This window comes from Tamandua tetradactyla, chromosome 11 (assembly GCF_023851605.1).
Source record: "Tamandua tetradactyla isolate mTamTet1 chromosome 11, mTamTet1.pri, whole genome shotgun sequence".
Classification (NCBI taxonomy): domain Eukaryota; kingdom Metazoa; phylum Chordata; class Mammalia; order Pilosa; family Myrmecophagidae; genus Tamandua; species Tamandua tetradactyla.
The window spans coordinates 55,915,856-55,931,462 of record NC_135337.1 but is presented as its reverse complement, the minus strand read 5'-3'; the positions used below and the strand labels follow the sequence as shown (position 1 = coordinate 55,931,462).

At 35.3% G+C, this 15,607-nt stretch overlaps 1 protein-coding gene across 1 annotated transcript in view; it reads left to right on the top strand.

The window, feature by feature from the left end:
• LRRC7 (leucine rich repeat containing 7) overlaps window positions 1-15,607 on the top strand; it is a 600,349-nt gene that overhangs the window by 516,517 nt on the left and 68,225 nt on the right. The window contains exons 22-23 of the mRNA XM_077120640.1: window positions 3,521-3,661; window positions 12,662-12,781. Coding sequence (XP_076976755.1) covers window positions 3,521-3,661; window positions 12,662-12,781 — 261 coding nt within the window. The remainder of the gene's footprint in view (window positions 1-3,520; window positions 3,662-12,661; window positions 12,782-15,607) is intronic.

Below are 15,607 nucleotides of genomic sequence, written 5' to 3'. Positions count from 1 at the left end.
AAGACAAAATGCTTCTCCTAGGATGCAAAACTATTCACTAGTGACCTAAAGATATGATTTTTATTGAATCTGTAGTGAGTATTTCATCCCTGCCCATACAGACTCACTTATACTGAAGTCAGGCCTAATTTGTTTATAAAATTCACACACAGTTACTGCTACAGGACTATTAAGTTATTACGTCTAATGAGCAATAATCTTCCCAGCAAGAAACAGAAAAATTCAATAAGCAGAGATTGAATACCCTCCCACACATTATTTTATTTAATAAAAATCCTGCCATTTAAAATGTTAGTTTTATACAGAAGGAACTGTTTAAATTCAAATCACACTGCAGACAACAAAAATAGATGATGTCTTTATGAAGACTACAGAACTACAAATCAGTGTGCATGTTGCAGCAAAAAATAAAGAAAATTAATCCCAATTCCGTTAAAATTTGAGTCACAATAAAGCACGGGATGCATAGTGATTTGGGAGAATAAAACAAACGTATAAGCCTAGAATTACTTTGTGTTGCCTGTCCAGATCTCTCTAAGAGAAATCTGGTATTTCCTTTTCTGAAACTATTATCAATTGACCATCGTCATTCAACATACTTTGTGAATTTGGTGTAGAGGGCTTGTGTTCTCTGCATTGAAATCAGAAACTTAAAGATCCTTTTTGTGAAAATAGGGCCTTTTGTTCTTGTTTTCTAGGTTTGAATCCTCAATGTTATTTGGGGATCTGGGTAATAATATATCATTAGAATGTTATAGTTTTATTCTTTTATTTTTGTTCTGCTAAAAGCACAGATCACTGCAATTATTATGTTTCCTTAATATTGAATTTTATGCTTTCAGGTTTACTCTTTATAAATAATTACATTGTTTGTAGGTCGTGTCTACATGACAAGAAAACAACTTTTTTAAGGCAAGGGTGAATTAATAAATGTGGGCATGGGTGTTAGTTTCTCAATGTGGATATTGGTTCTGCCTTGCAAAATATTTCATCAGCATGTCTGTTTCAAATAGGTATGCTCAGTCCCATTGAAGGGAACCTCATCAAAACCTCATGACTGGCTGTCAAGGGGAGACCCCTGGTGGGTTGTCACCAAGTCTGACCTCAAGTTATGCCCGCCATGTAGACAGATAACTTGGAGGGTGAAAATATTTGGGGCCAAATAACACAGTACAGTTTGGGAACTCTGGCCTTGTGTAGACACGACCATACGTAACAGGGTAAGCTAAACTAGTCGAGAAAGGTTATAAAAGGCTTTTTGAAGCATATGTACAATGACTAGCAATTTGAGGCAACAGAAGAGTAAGTGAAAACAAATCGTGAAAGAGATAAGACAAAATTCTGAACATTTTATGCCATTATGCCATCATTTATTTACTGGTTGACCAGATACATGGTTCTTCTCCATTGAAAAGAGCTACTGACCAGTAGATGGCTCCTCTAGAGGGAACAGGAATTTGAAGGGCGGGAAGACAGAGTTTGGGAAGGGGTATTTGGATCAACAGATGTCTGAAAGCCTTGCCAAGTCCCAGAAAAAGTGAACACATATGTATTTTCCACTGCTGTGATAATATTTTTTTTATTAGCTCCTATGTACCCCCTCTTTGTCTTTCATTTTTCAGCACAATTTCAGTATATATTCAATAGCTTCTCACTTAATTCCAAGAAATTAAATCACCTTAGAATGTTGCTCCAAGCTATTGGGTCCTGGAAGCTCTTCCTCATTTTCTCCAAGCAACATTGCTTTCACCCTCTCAATTGAATTGATGAGCTATGCAGGCTGTAACTTACTTACTCAATAAGATAAATCCAGGGTCCCGAAGCACAGACTTGTTATGTAAAACTACTTTTGACATAGCTGTGCTCCATTCTGTCCAAAATTAGCTGTGCACCAAAGACACGATGTGAAGCTTATTTAAGCCATTTGGGCCCTGGTAATCAAATAGAAAGGAAACTTAGTTATTTGTATTGGAAACTACAAGATCATTCTTCCATTCCACTTAAAAGAGAACTTTCTAGAGGCCTGAACATTGCAGAAGTTTAACAGCCCAACATAATGCTGGTGAAAGATTTCAGTATTTACCTGGGAGAGACAACTCCAAGCGCTACCCTGGATCAAAGTAGCACTCCAGGGCTCATCCTTTCACCCTGTGATTAAAAAAAATTTTAAACATGAACCCATATGCCTGCAACTACTACTCTTCTATAGGAACTGGGAGACCACAGGATTAATTTCAAAACTTTAATTATCACTCAAGAGTTCGATTGAGATGTTCAATGTCCTTTTCATCACTGGCATGATGACATTGAAAAATCTCTGGATAAAATAAATCAGGGATCAATAACAAATAGGATTAGTAGACAAGCACCCCATCAGGAGTATAATAGTCTTTTAGTTGAGTTCAATGAAACGTTGATGTTAAAAATCATTGCTTCGCAAACAATGGCCCTCAGAATAAAATAGCTGCCTGTCGTTAATGTTTAATAATATTCAGTTGAGAAAAAGTGTATTAAATGAATTTCTGTGGATTTTTTCACAGAATAAGGGAATTATTTAAAGGGGCCAAATAATATCAATGACTACATTTCTTACAATGGTAAGAGGGAGGTAGACATTTTACTGGTAGGCACTGTTTGATAACAGGTCATCCAAAATGTTTTCACTTTTAAATGAAGTTCTGAAGAAAAAAATTCATGTAAAATATAATGGTTTCAAACACTTGAAATAACTTGAGATGTGCTTGTTGAAAGTTAGTCATAATGCAGATATCACCAGAGTTTTCTATAGGTTTTCAGGTCTGCTAGATGTCTAACAATAATTCAACAAATCGTAATTCCTTCAATATCATTATGAAGTTTCACTAGAAATGTAATTTTTCAGAAACAAAAGTTGAATATTTGAGTCCACCTACAACTTATTCGATAAGCTTCACTGAGTAAATCAGTAAATTCAATCAAACCAATGGTCAGATTGAATTAATTTTTTAACCAGCTGTTTGTGTGAATTGCCACAATTATGCCTATAGACTGAGCAATACAGAGACTGATTTTGGCTTTAGCCTTGCCTGAGGCAGAATTAGAAGCTAGCATTTTGTGACTGATGATCTCACAATGTGACAGAGGCCAGAATGTTTGCAGCTGACCAAATTTGATTAGGCCCTCACTGTTTGAAATTTTTAAATTAACAGACTTTCCCACAAATGTACATAACTGTACAAAGACACTACTATCGTGATTTACCAGCAATGATAAATTTGATGCCTTTGAGTCAGCAGCAAATGTAAAACAGGATGTACCTTCTTTGCTTTCTTGTCTTTTTTGTAGTTTTGGATGGTACTCATTATGTGCATAACTAACACTGTTTACTGTATGCTTCTGTCCGATCAAGTGCATGTTTAAAAGAGAAAGTTCCTGTTTGCCCGCTTAAAGTTAAATGTTATAAATTTAAACATGTTCATGTAATAATCAGTTTGTTGAGCATGTGTTCACACCCTGTCACATGATTATTTCCTCTACTCAGAATGCTGCTTACAAACACAACACAGTTAACCTTGGCATGCTGCCCTATGGAGGTATTTCAGCAATGCATGCAGGCAGAAGCATGACTTTAAACTTGCAGACTAAGTCTAAATTTGATCATCAAGAACTACCTCTTCAGAAAGTAAGTATGGACTGCCCTACATGTGTCAGCATACCAAAAGCCAATTAATGTTGTTTGTTCACTTAATGTGTTTAGGCTGTACATACAGCCCATGCTTATAGACTCTCATGAGTCCAAAAAGCATAAGGGCAAATAATGTAGAGCCCAAACTCTTAGGTGCTGAATGAATATTTGTATCTAGACTGTTCTCAGGTTCCTGCATAGCAGCTTTGCTTTTTGGATTGAGCAGGTACATGGCTTTTTGTGTTGCTTTAAAGTTCATTTTCATTATTATTCTTTTTTTTCTTTTATTTTCTTTTCTTTCTTTTGTGTGTTTTTGTTCAGAGATCTCTGATGCTTTTTGAGAACAGAGCTGGAAATTATTACTGGATTTTTTGGTTGATTCCTTTGGAAAAGACATAGTATCCTAAATTAGGGCAGAGATTAAGTGGTTGGCACTTCAAAATGCTTCTCTGGCCCTTTTTTTATGGGAAATATTACACAGAAGAATATATGAGGAGCAAGTTTGTGATTTAGCTAGCAAATTGTAACTCTTCCTAGGCAAAATGGGACAGGATCAAGTTTACATCATTTCAAATGAAAACATAGGCTCATTTACATAGAGAACATACTGTAAGAAGAAACATTTCCATTTCAAAGGAGCACTTCTGCTTGTTAATGTACAAAACTGTGAATGTTCATTTTACCTGTTTAAATTGATAAATGCTGTATGTCTTAGTTGCATTTTGATGGAGGCTAATAAGTCATTTTCAAGCAATATATTATGACGATATGTCAATAAAGTCATTAGCTTTGTAAGTTTTATGGAAAAAGACAGCACAAAGTAGTGAGAGCAGAATGACAGTAGCCTCCATATACCACTAATCTCTTCATAAAATTAATATGGAACAAACTTCTATCCTAGCAAAATGAGGGTGGGTAAGATCTCAAATTCGCATTTTATTGTTAAATTTGTCTTAATAACAACCCCTAACTCTGAGTGGCTTGATTCCTAGTGTGAGTAGAGAAATGAATCAGAGACGTTTATAGTCACAGCTTTTTCTATAAACCACCATCATTAAAAAAAAAAAAAAGTAGCTAACTAAATTGAGGACTTCTGAATGTTTTGGTTTTCCCATCCCCAATTTCCAGGTCCAAAATCAGTGGTGTGTTGGTAAATTTTCTCTTAGAGGGGAAGGGAGACAAAGCCCAGAATTTTATGTAGCATTTGCCAATGTCAGTGATGTAAATATTCCCACTATGCTTGGTTTCAAGCTATCAACTTAATATCACTGAATTAGTAAGAAATGTATACAGTTGGTGCTTGTGAACAGTATGAGTCATCATCAGCATACCACTATCAGCAAGAACCCTTTTTACTTGAGCCACTTCCTTAATGGATCCCATTCTTCATGTCTCCACAAACACCGAGGATTCTTCTCCTCTTGCCTAGCAAAATCAATTCTCATAAAGGCCTTGAGACTTATCTACACTGAGGAATAGGTGACATATCACAACTTAAATAGGCACCCCTCCTGGAGAGTTTAGCAATTACATAGAAATTGAACAGTTAAACTAAAATGGTGGAATTTCAAAAGTCAGTGAGCATATTAGAGAGTTCTTGATATGAAGGAAGCTGTTGCCTGAACCCACGGAAATCATGTTTGCCCTGTTGACTCATCTGTCTACATATATGCAGATCCTGAGCAATAGTAGTGAACATTAAAACAGTGTTTCTCAGTGTCTAAATTATTCTCCAGATAAAACTTAGGTACTTCTATATGCTGCATTAATTTTCTGATATCATTTGGGGTAGTCTAGAGAACAGATTCATTACAATTCCTATAATTCTAAGATGATCTGCAACAGAAATAATGCTGAGCTATAGCATTTTGGGACTTTCAAACATCTTCAATTGAACAGAGACATCTAAAGAAATTCTCTTTGGAAATTATGCTATTTTTCAACCCAATAAGTAAAGTATTTAAAGGCCCCACCTAAAATTGAATTGCCATCAATGGTTTATTAGATCCACATCAAAAAAGGAGAAAAGAGAAGGTGAGGGATAGAAAATAGTGCACAGGCAGGGCAAGCACCCTATTACCCCCCAAATATTATATAATCCAAAATTATCAATGTAAGACCTGTAAATGTACAGCATTTAGCCATTTGGGACAACTTTCCTACTTGACCATTACTGCAGGAGCCTTATCAGGTTTGGGAAGTGGATGCTTAGTCAGTTCTGATAGTAGCTCCAGACTCTGCCTTCCCTTGGATTCCAGTCTAGTCTCTGTCCCTTCACCTTTGGGCCCAGATTTGTCTCTTTTGCAGAGCTTCTTTGATTTGAAAATTTATTTGCTTATCTGCTAAGCTTTAGAGTCGGCCTCTTATGATGCAGTGTATTAGATTATCCCTTTTTTGCTCCACTAACCATTGCTGACCAATCCCATACTGGGGCCCAGTTTCCCTACGCCCTCCTCTCCAGGGGAAGTGATAGGAAAAAATCATTTTCCTTTGACTGAAAATGCATATAAATCTATTACAACACTTTACCTCATGCTACCTAAGTTAATATAAATTAGTGTCAGCTATTTAAGATTTCTGTGCAGGCTCTAAATGCTCATTAGCTGTGAGAATTGCATTAAACAAAAGGGAAGACCAGTTTGTAAACAAGCAGTCTCAGTAGATAAAATTGACAATACTGTTTCTTCTCCTTTGAAAATTCTGCAGCTGTCTCCTTTATTCCTAAAAATCCTGAAAGGTATTGTTCTAGTTTGCTAGCTGCCAGAATGCAACACACCAGAGACGGATTGGCTTTTAATAAAAGAGGGTTTATTTTGTTAGTTCTTCAGAGGAAAGGCAGCTAACTTTCCAGTGAGGTTCTTTCTTACGTGGGAAGGCACAGGATGGTCTCTGCTGGCCTTCTCTCCAGGCCCCTGGGTTCCAACAACTCTCCCCGGGGTGACTTCTTTCTGCATCTCCAAAGGCCTGGGCAGAGCTGCGAGTGCTAAGAAGAGGAATGCCAAGCTGCTTGGGCTGTGCTACATTGTGGTCTCTCATTTAAGCACCAGCCAATTAAGTCACACATCCTTCATTGCAGCTGGCACGCCTCCTAGCTGACTGCAGATGTAATTAGCAACAGATGAGGTTCATGTACCGTTAGCTTATGTCCACAGCAACAAGACTAGGTATGCTCACCTGACCAAGTTGACAACTGAAGCTAACTAATACAGTATACTGGCCCTGTCTAGTTAAGTGTTCTGGCAAATGATTCTTGGGTGACCTAGAAAGAATGACGTTTCCAAAGGAATCTAAATATTTTGAAGTATTAGAAATTAAGCACTGCAGGTAAAGTTTGGGCAGCTGGTGCCCTCCCCTCAATCCAAATCCCATCTCCACCCCCTCTGCTTGTCAAGTGGTAATTCACAGAGAGGCACCATTTGTGCTAGCTGAAGCCTAATTTAGCATATTTTATTTTTAAGGTTATACCAAAATATATCTAGTTACTTTTTTCTCGATTTTTTATAACAAACTTGTAATGAACTAATTAAAGCATATAACTGTTTAAGAACTAAGACTAAATAACTCTAGACTTGATAAAGTCTTTACACTGTGACTATTCATGTGGATAAGAAGGAAAAAATATTCCAGATTTTGCTATGTAGTTTGATTATTTCTAATTTTTTTCATATTTACTACATGCCAGTGTGGTATGTTTTGCTGGAATTAGAAGCTAATTATAACTTTCTATACTACAAAGAGTAAATTATATTTTCTATGATAATTTTGTGGACTCCCCTTAAAATATTGAGAAAAGACCAACAAAATTAATTTAATAAATTTAATTTCCTCTACCTGTTGTATCTATTGATGGTTATTCTAAGTTTTCTAGAAAATTTAATAGCTACAACCAGAACATTAGGTAAGATATATGTCTGCTATCGATGAATGAAGTTATTAGTATTTTCTATCTGTTTATTTACTCGTTCATTCATTCATTGTTCATTTATTCATTTATCCATTTATTTACTGCCTTTCCAAAAAGCATTTAAGGCAACTTTCTATGATGTTATGATGGTTTTGTGTGCTTCTTCAGATGTGTTCTGTTGTAATTGAGCTTAGCTATGTCTTGAAATTTTAGGTTATCAGAGAGAAATATACCATCTTAAAATGTCAGTTCAAGCTAGCATTTTATTATCCAAATTAATGGTAGCATGAATTACTATTTCCATGGGGAAGAGAATGAGAACTAGGATTTATTGAGAGTCTGCTATGTACCTGATACAATGAGATTCTTCAAATATATTCTTATACTCATTGCTCATGGCAACCTTCAAAAGAAGCATTTATCTCCATTACATAAAAGAGGAAACTGAAGCTCAGATGTCGTACAAGGACAGGGATGTCGCCTGTATTTTTACTGTTTAACGCTGTTCCCCGGCTCTTACCCAGTAATGGGGGAGCTGGAACCTGAGTCTGTCTGGCAGTGAAGTCTAAACTGTTTCTACTATACCATGGCTTCTTCTTAAGTGTATATAAAATTTAACATTTTCATAGAACATAATCCTTAATAGCTGATTAAACTATTAAACTCTTTCATATGCATTTTTTTTATTTTACATCATCTTCAAAGCAATCCAGAGAGATAGATATTACAGGATGAAGGAAAGGATACACAGGTAGAATATATTAACTAATCCAGAATGTATCATACCCTAAATCATTCCTAGGTGCTACAGGTATTGTGCTCTCTTATTTAGCTGAGGTTAATAAATGCTAGTGATTATCCTGTGTTCTGTAACATTCCCTTTCATTGCCTGAGCACTCAGTGTCACCCAGAAACACATTTGGTAGCAATGAAAGGTCAAGGTTATAGATACAAGAAAGCCACAAGGGACTCTTTCATGCTACTGTAGCCCCAGATGTTGGCAGAGCTGAGGAAGAAATCGCTGGCCTTTTCTAACTCTTTGTCTGCAGGTATCTGGCTACCAGTATGAATGGTGTGGTCTTTTCTACTTTGGAGAAATTCATAGGGTTTTTCTTGCACTTTTTTTCAGTTTTTAAACTTCTCCTGCCATAATATCATAGCATCAACTGTTTACTAGCTTTTTGAAATAGACACTACCATGAATGAATCATAATTTCAGGGGAGAAGAGGCTGAAATGATAAGTATATATGTATTAAGTAATATTTTCATAGAATTTCACCTGGGAACAGATGGCCTCACTATCTGCTTTATTAGTTGATACTGGTGCCACCATCTTTTGAGCTAGAGAAATTTAAATGGTAATGTTTGCAATTGTTTTAAAATGTCTAATGCTTTTTCTTTCTGGATTATGCAAATGACTCAGGATCAAATAGTACCAACATTTGGTATACATTATCCATCTGGTGCCAAGGGTTACTTGTTTAATGCTTTTTTTTTCCTTTCCTGCAAAAAGATAAGCGCATCGAGATCTTGAGGCACCTCAAGGCAACCCATACCTATAGTTTCTATTGATTTTGCTGCATGTTTATCAGCTACCGATCCCTCAAGAAGGATACACTTATCTTTCTAATTATGAAAAGAAGCCTTCAGACTGTAAATGCACATAAATCCTCAGACATTCGTTAAAATTACCAAAATAACCAATGAGTTAGTACTCACATGGATGCTTCCTCACCATTATAATGAAATGCTGGTTTAAACATTATTCAGACATTACAATATCACCTTTGAATCACACCCCATGAAATAAAAATTACCTAGATTCCAGCCTGCCTTTGAAATTCTTATTTTTAAAGGCATGCTGAAAAAGAATACCAATAGTTGCACTGGAAATGCATTGTTTTAACACATTTTTTAAATCTGTGGTATTGTCCTTCATGAACTATGTGCCCATTACCCAGTAAAAGAGGTCCTCAAGTTCTCTATAGTACCAAATTGTATTACCATTCTCATATAATTTCTCCAGCAAAATGCAGTGAGTATAAATTTTCCAGGAATGCTGTTCACCCATCTTTAGCATACAACAACAAAACTGTGGGATGAACTGCGCTCATTCACTCACATAAATTTGGTTCATAATATATGCATGTATCCTCACAGACAGGGACACAAACACACATACACACTCAAATACATGCATGTATACATACACCCAGGTATTTAGAGAGACACACATATGCATGCACATTTAATTCTCAGCAAACATATAAATTACGTCTTACAATAGATATTTGTGACCATTCACAGTAGTCAGAATTAAAAGTGTTGAATCTACAAATATCCACAGTTGTCTTCAGGGCTAGCATCTATTCTGCAATGCCTCCACTTAGCATTACTGTGTCCTCATCAAATATGATAATTTCTGATTTTTTTTCCAAATCCCACGGACCATTCTTTCTATTATTTTAAAATGTTAAAGGTCTGCAGAACTTAGAAGGTGAGGAAATGGTGAGTTGTGATTATCTGTGTCTTTTATTATAATTGGGTTTATATGGTGAAGACAATGAGACTTGTTCTTTTTTATAGCATCTAAGCAAACTATCTAGAGTGTGGTACTGGAAATAATTGAGTGAATAACTGAACTTCAATTTGGTTAACTTTCCCTGAAAGAAGAAATTTACAGTGATGGCGTCATAACATTTTTTTTCACATTTTTCAGTTTCTCCTTTTAACCTTTTGTAGAATTTTAAGTTAAGCAACTGAATTTATATACAATTCGGTATTTTTTATCAAAAGTACAATTTTTATAAATAGCCATACTTTTGGGGAAAGAATAGGAAGGTACTGCACACAAACAAATATCAAGAAACTATTTTTGTGGTCTCTCTATTTCTGCAAACCCAAGTCACCTCATAGTGTCTCACTCAAGAAATAGAAAGGCCAGAGTACGATTCTTGAAATTCATCAAACAAATTGCTTTCAGGAAAGTCCTTTAATTTTTCTATCTAGTGAACATGTTTTTAATGTGTCTGCATGCATATGTTCCCTTGGTCCTTGTAATATAGAGGAATCACTAAGATTAATTTTAAAAAGAAAGAGGTTAGTTTATAAACAAGTGAAGAACCTAGAACATCATGATTTAGGATTTTAACTAAAGGGTTTTAGCCTTTATTTACACCAAGAGAATTTTACAATTCTCAATTGCTGACAGTAAATGGGAGTCAGGTCTGGGCAGCTGAAAAAAAAGTGGGGTGGAGAAAATAGAAATGGAGATGTGGATAATAGGGAGAAGGAAAGAAATAGAAACTTGTATTGAATTCTGACCACTTTTCACAAATCTATATTGGACAGATCTAGCCAGCTGAATATATTTATTATCGCATTTAGCTGAGCTAGAAAAGCCATGGATACTAAAAATTCAAAAAGAAAAAACTAGTTGTGCCTAACCTGCACAATATTTTAACTGATGGTCGATTTTAATAACTTGATTTGCCACATTTCGAGATCTAGTTAGATGGTGTGGGCAGATGCGAATGCATTAATCTAGAAAAGGTAAAGACTAAAATAAGAATTAATAGCTGCTTGGTTATTTTTGAGTAACATGTACTTTAAATCCATTATCTACATTTGATTTTTCAAACAAGAACAAATAAATTCATTCCTACCTAGGGACTTCTGCACTCTGTTTTCCTACTTTCTGATAGGCTTATAAAGGAGGAATTAATGTGACTCAAGTACAAAAATAAAATTGTTACCCCCTAACTTTTTACTATGTCCATTAGGCCAGAGGGAGTGTTCATCTAGTGTCGTAATAAATCCAATTTTAAAATGTTTCCAAGCAATGCTTTTAAAAGTACATGTGGTCAGAATGCACATGGGGAGGTTATATAATTGTTTTAAAAGAACAAAATAAGACGCTCTCTATTTCAGTATAACCAAATGAAGCCTGGCAAACAGTGAGTCTGTGACATAGAATGGAGAGATTAGTCCTATTCTCTCTTCCTGGCCCTGGAGGGCAATTCCTCACACAAAGCAGAACTACACATAGAATCTCTAACCAGCTTTATTTTTCAGTAGGGGTCCTTTAAGACGTGTTCATACATTGACATTGAATACACTGGGGCATAATATCTTATCCATATAATAAATTTCCCAGAAAATCAAGCAGTACCTATGTATGTAGTAAATTTGAGGAGAAAGCTTTTGTGAAAAGGTTAATTCACTTCCACAGGAAAAATATAGCACTACTTTATCTCTCCAACCCCAAAACTGGAGGTTGTTTTCCTGATGGTGTGTGATTGATTGCTATTACTAGGTTGGAATAGAGAAGCCTCCCAAACATCTAATAGTAATAATAATAAACCAGGAGTGTTGTTAATTGTTAAAAAAAAAATAACGATAAGCAGAAAACTAGCCCCAAAATAAAATATATGAAGAGTTTAAACTTTAATATATAAATGAGCTACATAAATTAATAAATTTGGTAATCAAAGCAGTCATGATTTGTTCACACTGTGAATCTATTAGTATAATATTTTGATGTGGTTCTAATCTTTCCCTCCAAGCTATCTTGTGGATAATGTCATACTAACATAAATCTTGCACTATGCTAGTGTTGACACCATTTCAGATTAGTGCAAGACTTTATGAAATTTATCTTAGGCTATGGTTTGTATTATTGGATGATACATACTATGTATTATATGGTTTCAATTCAATTCGTATTCTAAATGGTATGATCATACTAAAGAAGCAATCAATTAAGAAATTTTAAATGTTATGGTTGTTAACAATTAATTTTATTCTGATTATCTTTATTCAAGAACTGTAAATAACTTAAACTTTTCTTTAAAATTTAGTAAATAACTCCAAAGATGGTTATCTAATTGTATTTATCACTGCTTCCAAAAAGCTGTCAATTTAGAAATCTAACCCAGTAAATAGTGTATAATAATACTTCCAGCTCAGAATCAATGTTTTTCTGCAATTAAAAAAAATTAATTTTACCCTAATCATTTAGGGACTCTTTTCATAAAACTATGGTAAATTTATATTACGTCACTAAAAAAATGCCATACCATTTTTGCAATAGACCCCGTCCCAGCAAAGCAACATTTTAGACAATGGACAAGAAGATGTATCTCCTAGTGGCCAATGGAATCCTTATCCACTTGGGAGGCGGGATGTACCTCCGGACACCATTACTAAAAAGGTAACCAATTTCAAATTGATAATACAAACCATGAACCTTGTGCATCCATTGTAATATGTAATACCCATTATCTGTGTCTTAATATCATTTCTAATGTTGTGATAAATTTAGGCTAAATATTATCCCACTGTAAGGAGCTTGTTAGCTGCAACTTCATTGAAAAGAATGAAAAATTACCTTTGCCTGTCTAATGTTGAGAATTGCTAATGAATGTTTATAAACAACATCCTGCCACCTCTCTGCTGGCACTACCACCTCTTCTTAGAGCCTGCCACCCACCTCTGAAGTGAAAGTATAGGAAAGTGTATAACGTATACTTCTAACTCTCTGGACTTCAGCTATACGTTACAATCAGTGGGCTTAAAATGAAATATGACTGACAAAGGGATAGAGTCACCATTTCTAAAGTTATAGCCGTTCATTCATTCAGTAAGCACTTCTGAGCAACTATATATTCCACGCAGCACTACTGTGTGCTAAGTACTTGCTTGAGGTGAGAGAACAAAAGTAAATAAAATATCATCTCTTACCTTGAGAAGGAGTTTCTGGTCTAGAGAGATAGGCTGATTGATAAGTAGGTAGTCCTAATATTAAATCACCATAAAGGGAGTAAAAAAACAAGCCACAACCTGGAAGAAGATATTTGCAATATATCAGGGACAAAGGATTGACATACAGCACATTTTTTAAAGTGATAAAATACAAGGGGAATGAGGATGGTAAATAACTATTTTAAAAAGATGAATCTTCCTTTAATCATGGAAATGCAAAACAGATGCCATTTAACCCTGATAAGACTGACAACAATTAAGAAATCTGAGGAATACAAGGTGTTTGCAGCTATTAAAGCACTGAGAACTCTTTTATACTTCTTGTGGGAATTTAAGCACAACTCCTTTGATAATGAATAATCTTGTAAGCGGAACATACTCATACATTACATTCTAACAATCCCCCTCCTAAGATATTATCCTAGAAAAATTGTGTATGTATCATTCAAGACACTTGTAACTTTTAAATAGCGGAAAACTGGAAAAATATTTATTTCTGTCATCAGGATAGTGTGCACATGAATTCTTTGATTCACATGAAAGAATATTTTACTGAAGTTAAACAGTAAACGACAATTATGATAATGAACTTTATAAATATAAAGTGAAAAAAAATTGCAGAAGGTGGCCTGCATCGGTAATACCATATTTATGAAACTCAACAACAAATACAACTAAAAATATACTGTTTAGACATAAGTCCATAAGTAAAGAAAACTATTTTTAAAGGGAATGGCAATCATAAAGTTAAGGATTATGCTTACTGCTAGAGGGGAGGCAGGGAGGAAATAGGTATTTTTATTTGTAGTGCTCTAATTCTTAAGTGGAATTGTAGTTCTTAAACTCTTGTTCTTGAGCTCATGAGTGTTCATTTTATCATATCATTTCATAACATACACTACATAATTATGTACTTTGTTTATAACTTAGATGATGTTTTCCCTTCATATGCTTTTTTAAAGTATTAAGTATCAGATTGTTTTACCCAAGAGAATTGTTAATGCCCCTAATTTGCAGGTGCTAAGCATGTTCTTAATATCTGCCTATTGGGTAATATCCAGCATAGCAGGTAAATATATCATGATGTGGCAAATGCTAGGAAGATGGAATTCAGGCTATGAGAGCACCTGGAAGGAGCACTAGTAAGGAAGTTGAGGGACAGTAGGCACCGGGAGTGAGAGAGAGGAATAGTGACAAATAATGCTGAAGGAATGAGCAGAAACCAGATCATGCTGAGCTTTATCCAGAGGAAAAAGAGAAAGGGAACATTGAAGTATTGAAAACAGAGGAGGGGCATGATGAAATTTTCATTTAAAGAGCACACCTACTGCTTTTTGGAGACTGAATTAGATAGAAAAAAGAGTGGAGGCAGTGGAACCACTTCAGAAACTTCTATGGTAATCTAGAGAAAAGTAAATAGAAGCAGTCTTTGGTGGAGAGAAATGCCTAGACCCATTATATTCTCAAAAGGTAGAGCCAGCAGAATTTTGTGCTTGATTGGGCATACAGCATAAGAGAGAGATAAAAATTCCCAAGGTTGATACTCAACTCTCTAATGTGGGCAAGTGATGATGTGCCAGTCACTGAGATGGAAAATATAGAAAAAGTAATTAGTGGACGTGGGGAAAAGGAGTTTAGGTTTTAATATGTTGATTTGAGTTTTTTTAGGGCTTCTGAGTGAAAATGTTCATTGGATATTTTGAAATATTTATCTGAACTTCAGGACAGAAATCTAAGCTAGAGATAAAAAAAATATCAGGAATCATTCAGAACATATGTTATAAATGAGTCATGAATGAGGCAGAAGGATGACACAGAACCCCAAGGAACACAAGGAACTTTTGAGAGATATACTTAGCAAGTAGAGACCCAGAAGGAATCAGGGTTTTGTCAACAGGGTGCTTTCTCTTGCAAGTTAGAGAAAACCCAATGGAAATGGTCTCGAAAATTAAGGAAATATTTAGCTAACATAAGAAGCTGTCAAAATCTAGGGTAAGCCTTAGATTTAGTTCTCAATGCTGTATAATTAATTAGGTTTTTTCCATCCTTCAACTCAACCAGGAACACTATTGGCTTTTCTCTGATACTGGATTATCCTATGATTATAAAATGGCTTCCAGTGATAGTGATACCAACTTCCTCTTTCAAACCCAGCAGGAAAGAAAATGGGGCTTCTAGTATCTCTAAGTGCAAAACCTTTCCTCCTTAAATCCCTCAACAAGCTTCTCCTTACATCTCATTAGTCCAAAATACTACGGGTTCCCTTCTCTAGGAA